Source organism: Balaenoptera acutorostrata, chromosome 20 (assembly GCF_949987535.1).
Source record: "Balaenoptera acutorostrata chromosome 20, mBalAcu1.1, whole genome shotgun sequence".
NCBI classification, from domain to species: domain Eukaryota; kingdom Metazoa; phylum Chordata; class Mammalia; order Artiodactyla; family Balaenopteridae; genus Balaenoptera; species Balaenoptera acutorostrata.
In genome coordinates, this window is record NC_080083.1 from 47,802,941 (window position 1) to 47,820,256 (window position 17,316).

Here is a 17,316-nt window from a genome sequence, read left to right on the forward strand (position 1 = left end):
GTGAAAAGAACTGTGGGTCTGGAATTGAGAAACCAATATGCGATTCATGGCTCTGCAGGCTTTTCTGTCAATTTGCTGGGTGATTTTGAACAAGTCATCTTACCTCTGGGCCTCAGGCTCTTGGGGTCTCAAGGGCTGCAAACGGGTGAATGTGTCAAAGGGAGAGACGTCGGTTTGCTCTTGCCCTTCCCTACCACCAATTGGAGAAGTTTTTCCTTTAGCTGATTAAAAATGTGGAAGTCCATGTAAGGATTTCTTTGGGGGGGAAAAAAGGGAGGTCTGCAGTTAAAAACAAGCTTGAAAAACTTTGCCCTGGAAGAAAGCTCCAGAAGTTTGGCAAAAGGCACATTCAGTAGCCACTTTGAAAGTCCCTGTCGTCAACCCTCAATCTGTTTGCTGATGGGATTCTTGGATAGAGGGAACCCAGGTCTGTGAGAACCGCTGATGATTCCAAACCCCTGCTTTAGCCACTGCACGTGATAAACTCCTCCAGGTTCAACCTGGGCTGGAGCCACCTGCAAGGGGCAGGTTTGACCAACTCCTTGGGGAGGTGGAAGAGGAGGGGCGTGTGGTGCCTCTGTTCTGGGACTCCTACAAATTGAGAATAGACCACACTCTCCTGGGAGAGTCCTGAAGGCTGTGGGAGTGGGCTGGACCAAGTTTCTTCTGGAGTTCCCCTTGAGCTTTGGGATTCCAAGAGGTTACCGGGTTTTGGTGCTGAAGCTGCTTGCTTGTAGAGAGCCTGGCATGCCCTGGGGAGCTTACATTTAAATGAATGCAAATGTAGAGACTGAGGCAGAAGAGAAGACATTTAAAATTAGCTTTAATTTTTTTTTTTTAGCTTATAAAACGAATTCAGCTTTTTGTGGGGAAAAAAAAAAAAATCAAGGACATTCCCTGGCCATCCAGTGGTTAGGACTCAGCGCTTTCACTGCGGTGGCCAAGGTTCAATCCCTGGTCAGGGAACTAAGATCCCACAAGCTGCATGGCACGGCTGGAAAAAAAAAAAAAAGTCAAGCAGTACAGAAATAGAATAATGTAGAACGTACAAGTCCCTTGTAGTCTTGTACTTAAAGATAACCACCGTTGACAGTTACTCCAGAATTTTTTTCCTATGCATATGTCACCGTATATAATGATTTATCATTATTGTTGTTTCTCAAGCAGAATCATCCACAATAGGATCATTGTCACTTAATATACCGTGGGCATCTTTTTATATCAGTGCATGGCCTTCCATTACTATTTATGCCAAGAGCTGTAATTCTAGCCAGAAGGCATATTGCTATATGGATATACCTGAATTTTCTTAGCCAATTCCCTGTTGGTAGACATTGGGATCACCCCCAATTATCTGCTACTACAGATAAAGTGGCAGGGGACATCCTTGTGCATTATTATGCACCTTTGTTCAAGTGTTTCTGCAGGCTGAATTTCTTAAACTAAAGCTGCTGGGTCAGAGGACATGAATATTTTAAATTTAAATTTTAATAGGTTTTCCAAATTGTCCTCCAAAATGGTGGGACCAATTTGCCTTCCTACCAAGACAGGCTGGAAGCAAGGGCTGGTGACAGCACCACCGCCTGCTGTTTATACCCACAAGATATGAGCTGCAGGAGAAAAGTAGCAGAATTGGACAGTTGAATGCCAAGGAGGTCACCAAAAGCGTGCTGCTGGGCTGGGCCTCAAACAGAGCTTGGTGTGGGCTTGCCTCTTTTCTATACTGAATGAGTCAGATGGGAGGTGGGGCCTGTGCTGATAAAATTTTCCAGAACTTGAGATGCAACATTTGAATCGAATTATTAGTTAGGCCATTAGGAAGAAATGGACATGTGTGCAATATTTGAGGGGTCTTGGGCCCTGGGATGTTAGGCTTCCTAGAGTATTAGTCATCTTGTTGATGCTTTCTGCTTGGAATATATACTTCCAGGGCTGGCGGCAGCTTGAAAATCATCTAATCTAATACCGTTTGTTTTACAGAGAAGCAAAAAGGGAGGTCCTGAGAGGTGAAGTGACTTGCCCAAGATAACACAACTAGTTTAGTGGCATTGGTGGGGTCTAGCCCTGGGGGCTCCTGTCTCCTGGCCAGTGATTCTTCACTGTATGTATCCTGTAGAGACCAAGGACCCTCTCTCATCTGACCCTGAGGCGGGTAGGGGTGTGGGGGGGACGGGCATCCTAGTGCAGGAAGTGATTTGCATGAAGGTAAGGAGGAAGGAAACCAGCATTTACTGAGCATCCGCTATGCCATCCGTGGTTCTTTCATCTATGTTATCTCATTTAATCCTAACAACTGCTGAGGTAAGTATTCCGCCCATATTTGGGAGCATGGGGGAAAGGAAGGTCTCCAGTGCTTGACTGATGTGGCTGGGTTACACCTGTTAAATAGGAGGGAACAATTATGAGTTCTCGAATAGGGATGTGACAGAGACTCAAAGAGTCACTGGACCTTAGAGAGAGCACCAGAGAGATGAAGGGACGTGCCTGAGGTCACACAGCCAGTGGAGCCGTAAAAGTGGTTTTAGACCTGAGGTCTCCTGTCTGCTGTCCCACCACCATGCTTCCCCCACCACATCCACTGTTACACAATAATAGTGTTCATCGTTTTACTCCCCCTGCCCTCAGGGTGTTTTCCAGGGGCTGGGTGTTAATTTTAGATAATAACTACACAGAAGACAGGACTCTGTCCTTTTTCTGCAGTGTTCAGCATAAAACATGGTGACTTAATTATCCCAGCTGGAGATGATAACAAGACATGATCTGGCTTCACTTACAAGGGCAGGGCCGACTGGCTGAAGAAAGGTCAGTGAAAGGGCATGGCCCGTGGTCAGTACATTTGAGCTTTGTCCAAGGGGATCCACTTGCTCAGGGCGAAATCCTTCCTGCCTTTCGGTCACGTCCCTCATGCCAGTGGGTCAGCAAGTCCTCAGAGAACATCTAGGGTCTAACCATGCCACGGATACCACTACCATCCAAATCCAACCCCCTGCCCTCTGCTGCCTGGATGGTTGTAACGCTTCCTAACTGGTCTCTTTCTGGTCTTGTTCCCCTACTGTCTGCCCTCCTTTCGCGGCCAGGATGATCTACTTCTGCTCACCTCTGCTTACAGCCCACCAGCAGCTTCCCACCACATGGAGAATGACAGCCACACTCCCTACCATGGCTACTGCTTCCTAGTATTATGGTCTCTGACTGCGTTTCCAACCGCCTCTCTCTATCTCCCTCCTCTTCCCTCTCTCTTCCTGCTGTTTCTTTAAGAGGCTGAGGACCATCTAGCTGTTGTGGATTCTTTCCGGAATACTCGTCCCCTAGATCTTCCCATGACTCACTCCTTCATATCATTTTGAAATGTCACTCAGAGAGGCCTTTCTTTTTTTTTTTTTTTTAAACAGTGGTTTCATGAGCGGTGATTGGGGGCCTCTGTGTTTTGTTTTCTTTTTTAAATTTATTTATTTTTATTTATTTATGACTGTGTTGGGTCTTCGTTTCTGTGCGAGGGCTTTCTCCAGCCGTGGCAAGCGGGGGCCACTCCTCATCGCGGTGCGCGGGCCTCTCACCATCGCGGCCTCTCTTGTTGCGGAGCACAGGCTCCAGACGCACAGACTCAGCAATTGTGGCTCACGGGCCCAGTCGCTCTGCGGCATGCGGGATCTTCCCAGACCAGGGCTCGAACCCGTGTCCCCTGCATTGGCAGGCAGACTCTCAACCACTGCGCCACCAGGGAAGCCCAGGCCTTTCTTTAAAGGAGACACCCTCCCCTTACTGATGCTTTGTCCTGCTTTATATTCTTAATGCCTTTGCCACTGTTTGAAATGGTACTTGTTCGTTGTGTATGTTTTGGCTTTCTGTTGAGCATGTTTGATTTTCACTAAACTCTCAGCTCCACAAGAGTAAGGGGGTTGTTTAGTTCATCAGTGTGTCTCCAGTACTTAGCAGAGCGCCAGACACACGTAGGTACTCAGTGAATATTTGTTGAGTAAGTGAGTGGATGAATGAATGCCAACACCATTGTTAGTAGAAAAGTATAAAAGAAAAGTAAACACTTTTCTGTTATCCATAGGTGGGTTAACCATTACAAAATGGTTAGGCTGGCTTTTTTCAATCATGCAGAGTATTTCGGAACAATGTTCCTCAAAATCATGTCATATATGCTATGGAAATGCAAATCCATTTTGTATTATTAGCTTCTCAGGGCTGCTGTAACTGGGTGGCTTAAAACAACAGAAATTTATTCTCTCTGGAAGCTAGAAATCTGAAATCAGTGTGTCAACAGGGCCATGCTCCCTCTGAGACGCTGGATGGACTCCTTCCTCTTGTCTTCCTAGCTTCTGGTGGTAGCTGGCAACTCTTGGCGTTCCTTGTGTTCCAGCTGCATCACTCCAATCTCTGCCTCTGTCTTTATACGGCAGCGTTCTCGCTGTCTGTCTTCACATGGTGTTTTCCTCTTATGAGGGCATCAATCATATTGGATTAGCACCCACCCTAATGACCCCATCTTGATTACATCTGCAAAGACCCTATTTCCCAATAAGGTCATAGTTGTAGGTACTGGGGGTTAGGACTTCAGCATATCTTTCTGGGGGACACAGTTCAACCCATAACACATTTTAATATTGGTCGAGGCAAATTGTACACAAACGGCTTCCGATGTAAAGTACCATATTTAATTGGCTCTGATGCACTTTTTTAAAACATTTGAAAATCCCTGAAATCAGCATGCCTCCTGTACGGTAGCTTGGACTCCCTACTGCTTTGGGCGATGGTTACTGAAGCTTTCTGCTCAGAGCACAGAGGTATGTGTTACCTTGAATCCCACCTTCCTGTCTTCTTCCCCTTCCTTGGATTACTGAGCTGCTGCTGCATGTAAATGAAAGAACAAAAATAAAATAAACTTTCTTAACAGCTTGTTCTAGAGAAACCACTTGTTGCATCCATAGCACAGTTAGTCTATGTTTTGTTCTTGGATGACTCACCCAGCCAGGTGACTGCAATGGAAGATCAGGCACTGCCTGAGTCACCCAGTGTCCCCATGGACCTATTTGAGAAGTCACTAGTCAAAGGTCAGTGGCGGGGCTGGAGACCCAGGCCAGAACTCCTCCCTGCAGATAGTAAGAGAGATGTCCATGGTGTTTGCGGTATGCATACTCCTCCCTCCCCACTGAACACCTTTCCCTCTGACTGAGCCCTCTCCTGGAGTCCCCTGGCCTCACTAGGGTGGCCCGTTCCTGTGTTCTGACATCCTGTCTAATTGGACAGCATATCCTCAAAATAGCTCTCATTGACGCATTATGACTTCCACTGGTTCCAACTCCCTTCCTTGTTCCCTTTTTTTTTCTCCATTTTCCCCACCCTTTGTCTCTCTTCTGGTTCTGTGAATTGGGCTGATGTGTCAAACCACAGCCTTCTACTTCTACTTTCCAGGCAAAGTTCTTTTCTGGTCTTGTCTATGTTTTCTAATCGGCCTTCTCTTCTTGGCCATCCCTCCTAGATTATATTTTTGATCCCCTGCCTTCAACTGCTTGGGCCTCAGGATAAAAACAGCAACAATAAAAACAATAGCAACCATAGCAGCAGCAGCCTTTATTGAGAACTTTCTGTCTTGCCAGCTGTTGTGCTCAGAGTGTGACAGGGATTGGTTGCTTTGTAACTACACTGGGAGGACCAGGGCCAGTCCTCCTGTTGCCTCGCTCTGGCTAAGCTGTCCAAGAAAATGGGTGGTAAGGGTTGTTAATTTGTTTCAGTGGCAAAGTTCTGATGAAGATCCTTGATTCTCCAGCAGAGCCGAGTCTGGGCCTCCGAGGCTGAGCAGGAACATAGGCCTTATGAATGACTGGAAACAGAGGCCCAAACTCCTTCCACATGTTTGGGGGTAGGGGTGGCCTCGGAGCAACGGCTCATTGAATCAGCATGGCCCAGGAGCAGAGATTTCTGATGAGTCAGTCGCTTTCAGCCACTGCATTCTGGGGAACCTGCCCTTGGTCGCAGGTCTTGGTGGGGGGCATCCCAGGAAGCGGGTGGGTGGGGGGAATCATTGGTTCTCATGAAATCAACCTGTGATTCCTTAAAAAGGAGAGGTAAGGGGAGCTGGGTAACCGTGACTCTCCAGCCATGACTTCCTAAAGAACAAGTCCCAGCAGCTCATATCATCTTCTGGGGTCAGGGACTGCCCGTTCACTGCGGGGGGGCCTGCTGTTGTTTATTTCACATCTGGTAAGGCTTTCTTTTGTGGCTATGAGTCAAGGACTCATGGGGAAATGCTAATTTGAGAATGAATGGATGGCTAAATGGATAGACTGGGAAAAGTTTTCAGAAAATAATTAGACAGCGCCCACACCTCCCACGGCCCTCTTCTCTCTTATGACTCTTCCCGCGATCTCGTGCTTCTCCTCTCCCTACCGATAATCCATGTCACTTAGGTCCAGAATTACTCCCCTGGATGTAGATTCTCATGGAAACTTCAAGAAGGGATGCCTAAAATAGTGCAGGCTATGCTTCTCTCAGAACTCTTCCAATAAGGCAGTAAAGGGGGGATGAGTTCCCATCTGGCTGAGAAAAGAGCAGTTGTGAGATAACAGATGGCCAGGCAGCGCATGTAGGGAGAGGCCTTCTGGATGCATTGCTGGTGCTGAACATTCAGGCATTCTGAATCTGGCAGCTCTGGGAAGATTGGCTACCTTTCTTCCATTAAAGACAGTACATGGCTGAGGGCCACCCCAACTCAGAGGTGGCCTTGGTGCCTTAGGGCCAGGTCTGGAACCACTGCCGTAATTTCCACCTTGCAGTCCTTGTATCACGCGCTTAGGTTGGAGTCAGTCAGAGGCTGGAGCCCCAGAGGTTACTCAGGGACTTACAGTAGCATATCATTTGCAGAATTTTAGGGTTGGGAAAGGCCTTTTTTAAAATAAATTTATTTATTTATTTTTGGCTGCATTGGGTCTTTGTTGCTGCGCCCGGGCTTTCTCTAATTGCGGCGAGCAGGGGCTATTCTTCGTGGTGGTGCGTGGGCTTCTCAATGCGGTGGATTCTCTTGTTGCAGAACACGGGCTCTAGGCGCGCGGGCTTCAGTAGTTGTGGCACATGGGCTTAGTTGCTCTGCGGCATGTGGGATCTTCCCGGACCAGGGATCGAACCCATGTCCCCTTCATTGGCAGGCAGATTCTTGACCACTGCGCCACCAGGGAAGTCCTGGGAAAGGCCTTTGAAGTTAGACAGATTCAGGGCTCTGAAGAAATGTGGGGCTTCCAGAAGGTGCTTCAAGGATTCCACGTATAATCTAGTGTTTTGTGGAGAACAATGAAAATTTAAATTGCCCAAGGAACAGTTTCAACACATTTGCGTGTTTTATATTGGAATTCTATGCATAATTTGGAGAAATGAGCTCAGTTGCTTAAAAAAACAAAACAAAGTTGATCTAGTCCAATACCTCTCAATTTGCTCTAATATATATTTATTGAGCATCTCCTTTGAGCAAGGACTGAGGCTGGGCTGGGCAGGACCGGCCTCAAGAGGCTTAAAATCTATTGAGTGGCAGTGCTGTTAAGGCAGATACATAAATAATTATAAGTTGGGAATATTGGAGTGAAGAAACGGAGGCTGAGAGGAATTAAATGAACCATCCAAGGCTATATTATTAGTGGGTGACTCAGTTAGGACCACAGTCTACTGACTGTGTGTGTACCTTTTCTGTTAGGTCACTCTGCCCTGAGATGGATACTGTTAAAGTGCAATTTTCAAAGAGTTAAAAGTATGATTCTCATACAACTATAAAATGAACATGTGTCAAAGATTTCATCCAGCTTAATCAGGGAACCAGTAAGATGTTGACTAGTTCAAAAGAGAATTCACGTAAGGGAGTTATAGTCGGTCAGTCAAAGGAATGCTGAAATCAGTTACCTAACAGATTCAAAATTGGTTAATGTTCTACAAGGCAATAAACCTTAACCTTTGGGGGTTACCTTTTCTACCGGACAGAAATCATTTATGTTGCTGTTGGATAAGAATCATATACATTGTTCTCCACTGTTGTTGGTTTTCTACAGGTCAACCTCTATTCTTACAGAATCATAAGATAGAAGTCAAACAAAGGTACACACCCCTGGAAAATCAGATAATCCCTAAGCATGGTGGGTCTACTAGTCAACCCTTTGCATTACCTTGAAAGGACACCCAGTACTCCCTTTGCCTATTTCTACATTTTAGATAATTTTTCTTAACAATATTTTGTGTACGTGTGTACACACGCATTTGCTGGGTGGTTGTTTTTTTGTTTTTTGTTTTTGCCCCAGATGTTGAAAGGGAGTTCAGCCAAGCTGTTATAAAAGAGACTGAGACAGCTCCGTAAGAAGTTTCAGGGACACTGGGAAAACATCCCAGTGATGAGGTTGATTTCCCCCAAATATATTTGCTGGTCTTACGAACTGGGGGCAAGGGACCACTTTAGAAAATTGGATAAAGTAATTGTCAGGATAATTGGGTCATAGTAGGAATGGGTCTCCCTCATTCTGCTCTTTGCACAGTCGTCCCTCGGGATCTGTGGGAGATTGATTCCAGGCTTCCCTGACCACCAAAATCTAAGGATGCTCAAGTCCCTTATAGAAATAGTTTAGTGTTTGCATATAACCTTTGCACATCCTCTTGTATTCTATAAATCATATCTAGATTACTTACAATACAATGTGAATGCTATGTAAATAGTTGTAAATTCAATGTAAATGCTATGTAAATAGTTGCTGGCACGTGGCAAATTCAACTTTTGCTTTTTGGAACTTTCTGGAATTTTTTTTCCTGAATATTTCCAACCTGCGGTTGTTTGAATCTGCGGATGCAGAACCCACAGATATGGAGGGCTGACTGTACTGCAAAAGGCCTTCCTGGGGCACTGGAGGTTTACCTGACTGAGGCCAGGAAGGCTAAGCTGGGGGAAGGAGGGAGGATGGGGGCTTCTGTCCAGGCAAATGTCTGGGCTTTGCTTCCTGGTTGGGCTTCTCAGGGCTCTTTTCATGCCTCTGGTTGTCTCTGCTCCTCCCTGCAGCTTTTTCTCTGTCCTTTGACAGTATGAAGACTGTTCACACTTGAGTGGCATTTTGTAGTGTACCCAGTGCTTCTCCTTTATCTCACTGACTTCTTTGCACAAATCCTGTGAGACAGATATTATCACTTCATGGAGATAAACTAACTTGACCAAGGTCATGACACCTAGTAAGAAGCGCATTCAGAATTCAAATACAGGTCTTCCAGCTCCAAAATTCCATGTTCTTCCAGCTTATATCAGTCAACTTTTTCTAATATTTCTGCGGTTTTCCCTAAAGCATTCTATATACTTGGATCCCAAGATATATGTATTGGGAAGCTTGAGAAGATTTCAGAAGATTTGCTTTCCCCTGGCAGGCCAGTAGGACACTGCCATGGTGGTCACCCCCCACCCCCATATTTAGACTGTGTGTTAATGTTAGTGCATCCGGGCTCTGAATTCCCTGTGTAGCGGCTGTGACTAAGTCACTAGAATAATTGGAGAGAGGGTACGTTGCCATGGCTCTGGGCCTGAGATTTTCACTTGTACAATGTAGGTGTCAAATCGGTTGTTAATTAAAGCCTTTCCATCATTTATGATCTGACACTTGCTCCATCACTTGCCGTCACAGTGACCTCATCAGTTGAGGGCTGTGACAAGTTTCTCCCGACCTTCCTCATTCTCCTTCTCTCTTACCAAACAGCCTGTGTTTGGTAAATGTCTATGGGATGGTTAAGGTGTATTTTGTGTGCATCTGAGAGCTGTAAACCTGGGCATTTGGGAACGCTGGGAAAGGATGGGGGCAGACCAGGTACTTCGTCATGTCATATGAGATACTAATGCCTCTGTCTCTCTGTTGCAGGGCCCAACATCTGTGCCACACGAGGCGTGAGCTCCTGCCAGCAATGTCTGGCTGTGAGTCCCATGTGTGCCTGGTGCTCAGACGAGGTAAGGAGCAGATATCCGACTTTATTTCTTCCCTAGACTTAGCTGCCTTTGTGTAGAGACAGACCCATGGGGATATCTCCTTCCTCCTAAGTATACAAGCCCCTTGTCCCTTCTGAGCAAAACTAGGGAGAAGCCTTCCCATTGATGGGCGTCGAAGGGAGCTGTCAGGGGCTGTTGCTGGGAATGCCATCCAGAGTGTATCGCGTGGCCCCGGCCTTAGGCAGAGTGGTTAGGCCTGCTGGCCTCTCTGTAGCCATTGCCATCCTTTACCACACTTTGCTTGATTTTTGTTGGGGTGCAACACCCCGAGAAGCAGGGCCTCGGGTCTCAAAAAGGGAGGCACGAGAGGGTTATAGGTACAGAGGGGATGCTGGCTTATGAATATTCCAGAAGTTTTAAAAGGCAAATAAGAGAGGGATCTTGCACTTGTGTGGGGGGCTGTTTAGACAGAGGATCTTTTCTCTTCCCTTTTCCTGTCTGGTGACTGGACCCCCATGGCTTTACATTTCCCCCTTTCTTTCTCCTCTTCCTCTCCTTCCTTCCTTCTCTTGGGAAAGTATCAATGAAAGAAAGAGCTGGGCCAATTTGGTGAGGCTGGGAGGGTGACAGGAAAGGGTTAGCTGTGTCTAGGCAGAGGATTTGTTGTGTCTGGGGCCCTAGGGAATGAGTGTGTCTGAGGGAATGGCTGTGTTTGTGGCTGGGATGGGAGTTTGGAGCTGGCAAGAGCTGGGGGGTGAGTGTGGCTGGGGAAGGTCCAGTGATTACGGAGTCTGGGGCTGAGCCATGGGCCTGGTCCCCGGCAGGTGGTTACCTGAACTCCTGGCCTGGCTGCGTGTCAGCTACCTGAGGCGCCCTCTCTGTCCCTGCCCTCCGCAGCTCTGTGACTGCTCTAAACTCATTCTCTCTGCTTCTCTTCCCAATCTGCTGAGTTTCCTAAAAAGGCAACCTCCCTGGAAGGCTGGTGCGGGGTGGGAGAGGGGGGAGTGGGAGCCGAGAGGCTGTGTTTATCCCTCAACGAGAGGACAGCCAGAATGACAGAGGCCAGCCCAGCACACTGCTTTGGCCTCTGAGCAGTTCAGCACGAGAACTGCTTCCAGAGGCAGCTGCCCAACATCTGGGCCACATTGACTTCATTTAGCAAACGAAATATTCCCTGGGGCTGGGAGTTGGGGGTGGGGCTGGGTTGAGTGAGCCCTTCCCCTCCACCCCCGCAGGTTCTCCACCCCTCTGGGCTGAACTGGCTGCTCAAGTGTGATATGGCCTCCTCCCTTCTCATTTGCCATATGCTCCTTCCCTTGGTCACCATCATGATATTATTAAGCTTCTTTTACGAGGAAGTTGGAATTCTGCAGCTGAATCCTCGAAGAAGGGAGAGCTGGATGGGGAGGGAGCCTCATTGGATTGGATGGCCTGTAGCTGGTTGGAGCAGAGGGGTGGCGAGGGCAGAAGCCCTAGTATCACTCAAAACATGCACCCCCCCCTTCAACCCAAAGCAAGACAAAATGGAGAAACTGTGGTTCAGAGGAGTCTGGGATTCTTGGAATGTCTGTCACCTGTCTTGATCTGCATAGGAACAAGCCAGGTAGCTGGCCTGCTGAGGCCATGCTGAGGCCTGACCAGACAAAGCCCTTAGGTCATGTGACCAGAATTTGGAGATATATGTAGAATATTTATTGATGGCCATGGTGAATTTTTTCCCATGGGGCATACCAAGGTGGGAGGCGGGAAGAAGGAGGGTGGGAAAGGTACCAGGTAGGATCAAAATATAATGTAGGACTAGCCTAGGGATGAGGGATGGAGTCAGAGAGAAGATGGGTGTATCCAGGACCAAAGAAAACTAATGAGAGGAGATAGATGGTCCAATAAGATATTTTCTAGGAGGATGGAATTTAAAAAGGAAAGTGGTTTTTTTTGTTTGTTTTTGGTTTTTTTGAGTGATAAAGTCAGATTTATTGCTCTGGATTGAATCAGTGGACAGGACCTAGGGAGGGGGAGGGGGACACAGGAAGTTAGTGAAGCATCCTCCTGGCCTTTGCTGAGTTCTCAGCACCCTGGGGAAGCGGGAGGGCCAAGGGCTTAGTGAATGACTACAATTATCTCTCTAAGGGGGGAGGAGGGGTAGCAGAGGAGACCAGTGTGGGTTATCATTTGTCAACCAGGGAGAAATGGGAGGTGGGAATCCCGGACTGAAACTTGAACAGGACTGCTGTTTTTTTCCTGAGGGCTTCCCCTGCACTGACCAAGTTTAACTGCTGAAAGTGTCTTGGCTGTTGATCTTAAAAACCAAAAGTGAACCATCTGGGCCATTTTGCGTGTGATTTGTTGAATAATCAACCCTGGAGAGCCCTCTTCTCCTGCCTCTCCTACCTTGGCTGTTACAGGCAGAGTTGGCAGTGCCTGGAAAAACAACTGGTTGGGCTCAGCTTTCCCTGGTCCTGGAGGACAGCAGCTCTGGGTGTGGATAGCAAGCCCTTGGCTGGGTAATAGGAAAACATAGCCAACGCGGATGAGCGCAGAGTTTTGGGCTCATCTGCATAGGGTGTGTTCTTGGGGGACTGGATACTGATACGGGTTGGGGTGGTGTGCTGTCTCTGGACTGTGAATCTAGCAGAGAGACTGGCTTCACAGAGAGGTTCAACTTGTGGTCTTGGCCTTGGTGGCATCATGTTGGGATCTAGAACCTTCCAAATTTGCCTGCTGGTAAGAATCACCTAGGGTGCTTGTTAAATATAAAGGTTTCCGGGATGGACCCTGAACCTATTGCATCAGAATGGGTTGTTACAATAGCAAGTTTGGCAAATATTGTTAATTGAAGGGGCTGATCATTGGGGTCATGATGGGTGGAGCTGGAGTTAAGGTTGCCAGATAAAATACAGGACACCCCAGTTAAATTTGAATCAAACAACAAATACTTTTAGTATAAGTATATCCTAAATATTTACCAAATTTGGCAACCCTAATGTGGAGAGAAATACTAGGAATTCTTCTATAGTCCTGAGTGCACATCAGAAGGTAGACCTGCTCACACTCAGCCTGACATCCATGGATAAAACAAGAAGAATGGGTTTGGATCCCACAAAGAAGAAGACTCTAATAGGACTTACTTCTCATTTTCTTCTCTGCCTTTTTGGTGGGGGGAGGTTTAGGCCGCTGTTTAATTCCTTTTTAGTCACTAATATAATTTCATTCTCACTTCTCTGCTGCTTTTTATTTCTTCCTATTTTTTTTCTTAATCTGGAGGGCAAACTCTCATCTTGAGTGTTTTGCCCCAATTTGTTATCATAAAAAAAAGGTATAATATTAAAAGTGCTCCTCCCTCTGTAAACAGTGGGGTGTGAGTATCAATAACCATAAACTAAAATGCTTTCCTTTTCCTCTCCTTTCTGTCCCCCCCACACCTCTCTTTCTGTATGTTCAAGTGATTTCTTGTCCTTACCAGATGTCAATCAAGAGAGCAATCTTAACTTTTTTGGATTGGAGGCATTTGTTAGCACTTGGGGGGAAAAAAATGTACCACGACCTATTGTTCCTTGTCCTCCAAGAAAGAGTATGCAATAATAGCAGTAGTCAGAATGGTAATAGTAGAAAAGAGTCACCTATTTGAATTTATTTGTTTATATCAGATCAAAAGGATTTGAGTATTTTTGACTTTCGTTGAGATTTTTATATTTTGAAAGCATTTCCCATTCACAGTGTTATTTTTATCCCCTGACCAACCCTGTGAAGTAAGTAGAATAATGACAGTTATTCATGCTGTACTTTCCCAGTTTCTAAAATGGGATTAATGGAGAATGGGACTAGGCGCTGAATTCCCGCCAGGAGAGGGCGGGAATTCAGCTCACACCGCACGTGGGTTGGGACCTCCCGCTGCTGTGCTCTGGCTCTTCCCCTGGGTCTTGGTTATCTTTGCCCTTTTTGTGTAACATCTGGTTTCACTGGGAACTGGAACTTGAACACTCCTCCCCCACCTCCTTCCAGCTTTCTCTCTGAGTAACCTGGACACATTCCTTTTACCTTCTCAGCTTGGGTTATTAAGAAAGGAACGTGGCCCAGATGTGTTGAGGTCAGTGCCTTGGTGTCCTTCTGGGACAGCAGGCTCTCAGGGAGAGCGTGGCTGAGGAGCAGGCCTGTTATGTTCCTGACCCCTGATGTCAGCGACCAGAGAGGGAGGGAAGGAGATAGTTTTTGTTTCTTAGTGTTTAGATTTCTTCGGAAATTCATAACAAACCATAAGCTCTGTCAGCAAGGCTTGGCACTTCAAACTTTCTTCTAATAAACACCGCCACGTTAGGAAACGGGGGTCAGGAAACCCCCCTCCAAGATATTCTCTCCCTTCACCAATGCAGCCTGAAGATACATGATGGCCTTGCTGTTCTCCTTGTTTCCTGGTCTCCCCCTTCCCTCTCTCTCCTTCAGCATCTGTCTTAGTCCTGGAAAGGATCAGCAACTCAGGGCATCTCGATCCGTCCAATCATTGCCTTTTTTGGAAGGTTTTCTCTCCGGGGTTTTGTGGGACCCTGGAATCAGAGATACAGTAGGGAGTTTTTTGAGCAAGAAAGAGACTGCTTCCTGAGAGAGAAGGGTTGGGAGAGATGGACAGAAGCAGCAAGAATTGCGGCACGAAAACGTTGTGTTCATGAGTTCTCCCTTCTGCCATTCTGTCCCTGGCAGAGGGACCTGGCTGGGTGAGGGGAGGGGATTTTCATCTCTCTGATGTCCTGTTGGGATCTTCTGAACCAGGAAGATTAAGTCTCATGTACCATTTCCCATTGCTGATGCCGTTTCTCTACCTCAGACCTGTGAAGAGGAAGAAGGAAGCTGCTGGCTTCTGGAAGCTCTTTACACATTTTGCCTGGGCTAGGGCGGTCCTCATGCCATTTGTCTCAGTCCGTTCACGCTGCTGTAGCAAAAATACCACAGACAGGGTGGCTAAACAACAAACATTTATTTCTTACAGTTCTGGAGGCTAGAAAGTCCAAGATCAAGGTACCAGCAAATTCAGTGTCATAGATGGCCATCTCCTCACCGTGTCCTCCCATGGTGGAAGGGGCCAGGGAGGTGTCTGGGGCCTTCTTTTAAAATTAGGGCACAATCCCATTCATGAGGGCTCCACCTCATGACCTGTCACCTCCCAAGACCCCACCTCCTAATACCACCACCTTGGAGATTAGGGTTTAATATATGAATTCTGGGGGGACACACATTCAGTCTGTAGTACTGTTGGTGTTCTTCATGGTCCCATCCACATGGGGAAGCCTTTCTGCCTATCAGAGGAGGGCTGGGCAGGAGTGAGAGAGGGACTTCGAGCATCCGGAGGGGTTTAAGCTACAGAGTCCTGATTTTTTGAGTATGGATGTCTCCTTGTGGCCCAATCCCTCTCCTGGAAACATGGCTTCCAGTCACCTGAGGGGCTGAGGAGGCAGAATGTTATCTATCCTTCCCACACCTCCCATATCCCCATCTTGCATCCTGTTCCCTAGCTGATGCATTCTCAGGTGTGGCTCTTCCCGGGACTGTTTCTTCTACATTCCTGCTTCTCTGCCTTGATTCCCACTCTACACAGAATGTAATACAACTTACCGTTTTATGAGGATAATTACAGTCAGACAATCCAGTCAGCATCTCACTTCTGCCACTTCTTAGCTCTGTAGCTTTGGGCAAAATACTTAATTTCTCCAAACCTTCGATTTCTTACTTGTAAGATTGGGTTCCTCATTTGTGAAACCTCCAAGCCTCAGGTTTGGAATTTGTAAAATAATAATAATTCCAGCATTACAGAACTGTAATCAGGAGGATTGCAATGATCCATGTAAAGTGCTTCCTATGGTACCTGACATGCAGTGAGTACTCCATAAATGTTAACACTAGTTGTTCTGGGATATTGGTATGGGTTATTCAGCTGACTTCTGGAAGTGGTTGTGAGAGGGGGTGGGTAGGGATGCGGGGGATTGTGGGGTTGAAGGCCTAGATATTTCGAAATAGGTCCAAGGAGGGGTTTTCTAGCTTTCCAGGCAGTTCCCCCAGCCTGGCAAGAAGCCCTTATGGGTTTGCGCCCACACGGTGCTGGCTAAGTTTGCTGAATGTCAGAGCAGGAAGGGACTGAAAACACCATGTCATCTAACCCGTAACAGGGGTGAACAGGTGAGGAAACTGAGGCTCAGTGGAGTGAAATGACTTATCTGAGGTCACAGGCTAGTTAGTGGCAGACCTAGGATTGAACCCATTTCCTGATTTCTAGTGTTCATTCCAATGCAGCATGTCCCCTGTTCAATACTCAGGTGGAAGCACACACCAAGCCCCAGAGGGCTGTGGGATACACACCGGGGTGTTTGGAAGGGCACTCAGTCTGCCATTTGGCCAGGGTGAGGGAGGAAGCTGAAAGTGATAGGACAGGCTCTGGTCAGTGGCTTGACATCATGGGATTTGCCTAAGCTTGTGAAGTTTATTCATAATTAATTTATCCAGGAACTATTTATAGAACATCTTACAATAACAGCTAAGATTTATTGAGCACTTACCCTACGGCAGGCACCGTGCTATGTGTTTTACACATACTGTCTTATATGGTCCTGCAGAACATCCCTGTGAAGGTGGGGCTATTATTATTTTCATGTTATAGATGAGGAAACGAAGCCTGGAGAGTTTAGGTGACTCGCCCTAGTAACCAGCTAGTAAGAGGCAATGCTGAGATATAGTCTCAGCCAATCTGTGCTCTTAGCCCCTACTCTCTGCTGTTTCCCCATATCCTCCCCCCATCACTTAGTCGTCAGTCTCGCGTTGTGTGCTGGGAATAGAGGGGAGATGAGACACACATAGTCCCTGCCCTCCTGGATCTCACACCCCAGCCAGTGTTTTAACACAGTGCCTTCCAAACTGTTTTGACCCTGACCGACAGAAAGACATACATTGTGTATCATTATTTATTATACATATTATACCCTACTCCCCAACATATAAACCTTTCCCGGGACTTCCCTGGTGGTCCAGTGGGTAAGACTCCACGCTCCCAACGCAGGGGGCCCGGGGTTTGATCCATGGTGGGGGAACTAGATCCCGCATGTTGCAACTAAGAAGCCCACCTGCTGCAGTGAAGATCCCTTGTGACACAACTAAGACCTGGCGCAGCCAAAATAAATGAATAAAATAAATAAAAACTAAATATTAAAAAAAAGAAGCTTAAAAAAGATTTAAACTTAAAAACGTTAAAAATAAATAAATAAACCTTTCCCAAAACAATATTTACTTTTACCACTTACATACTTTGATACTGTCTATTCTATTATGTTACATTTTAATAAATTGGTGGTTGAGACCTACTACATTGATTTTTGAGACCCACAGGTGGGTTGCATTTTACA

The 17,316-nt window shown here is 46.7% G+C and overlaps 1 protein-coding gene across 1 annotated transcript in view; it reads left to right on the forward strand.

Moving 5' to 3' along the window:
- ITGB3 (integrin subunit beta 3) overlaps positions 1-17,316 on the forward strand; it is a 51,119-nt gene that overhangs the window by 5,528 nt on the left and 28,275 nt on the right. The window contains exon 2 of the mRNA XM_007175805.2: positions 9,873-9,958. Within this exon, the coding sequence (XP_007175867.2) occupies positions 9,873-9,958 (86 nt within the window). The remainder of the gene's footprint in view (positions 1-9,872; positions 9,959-17,316) is intronic.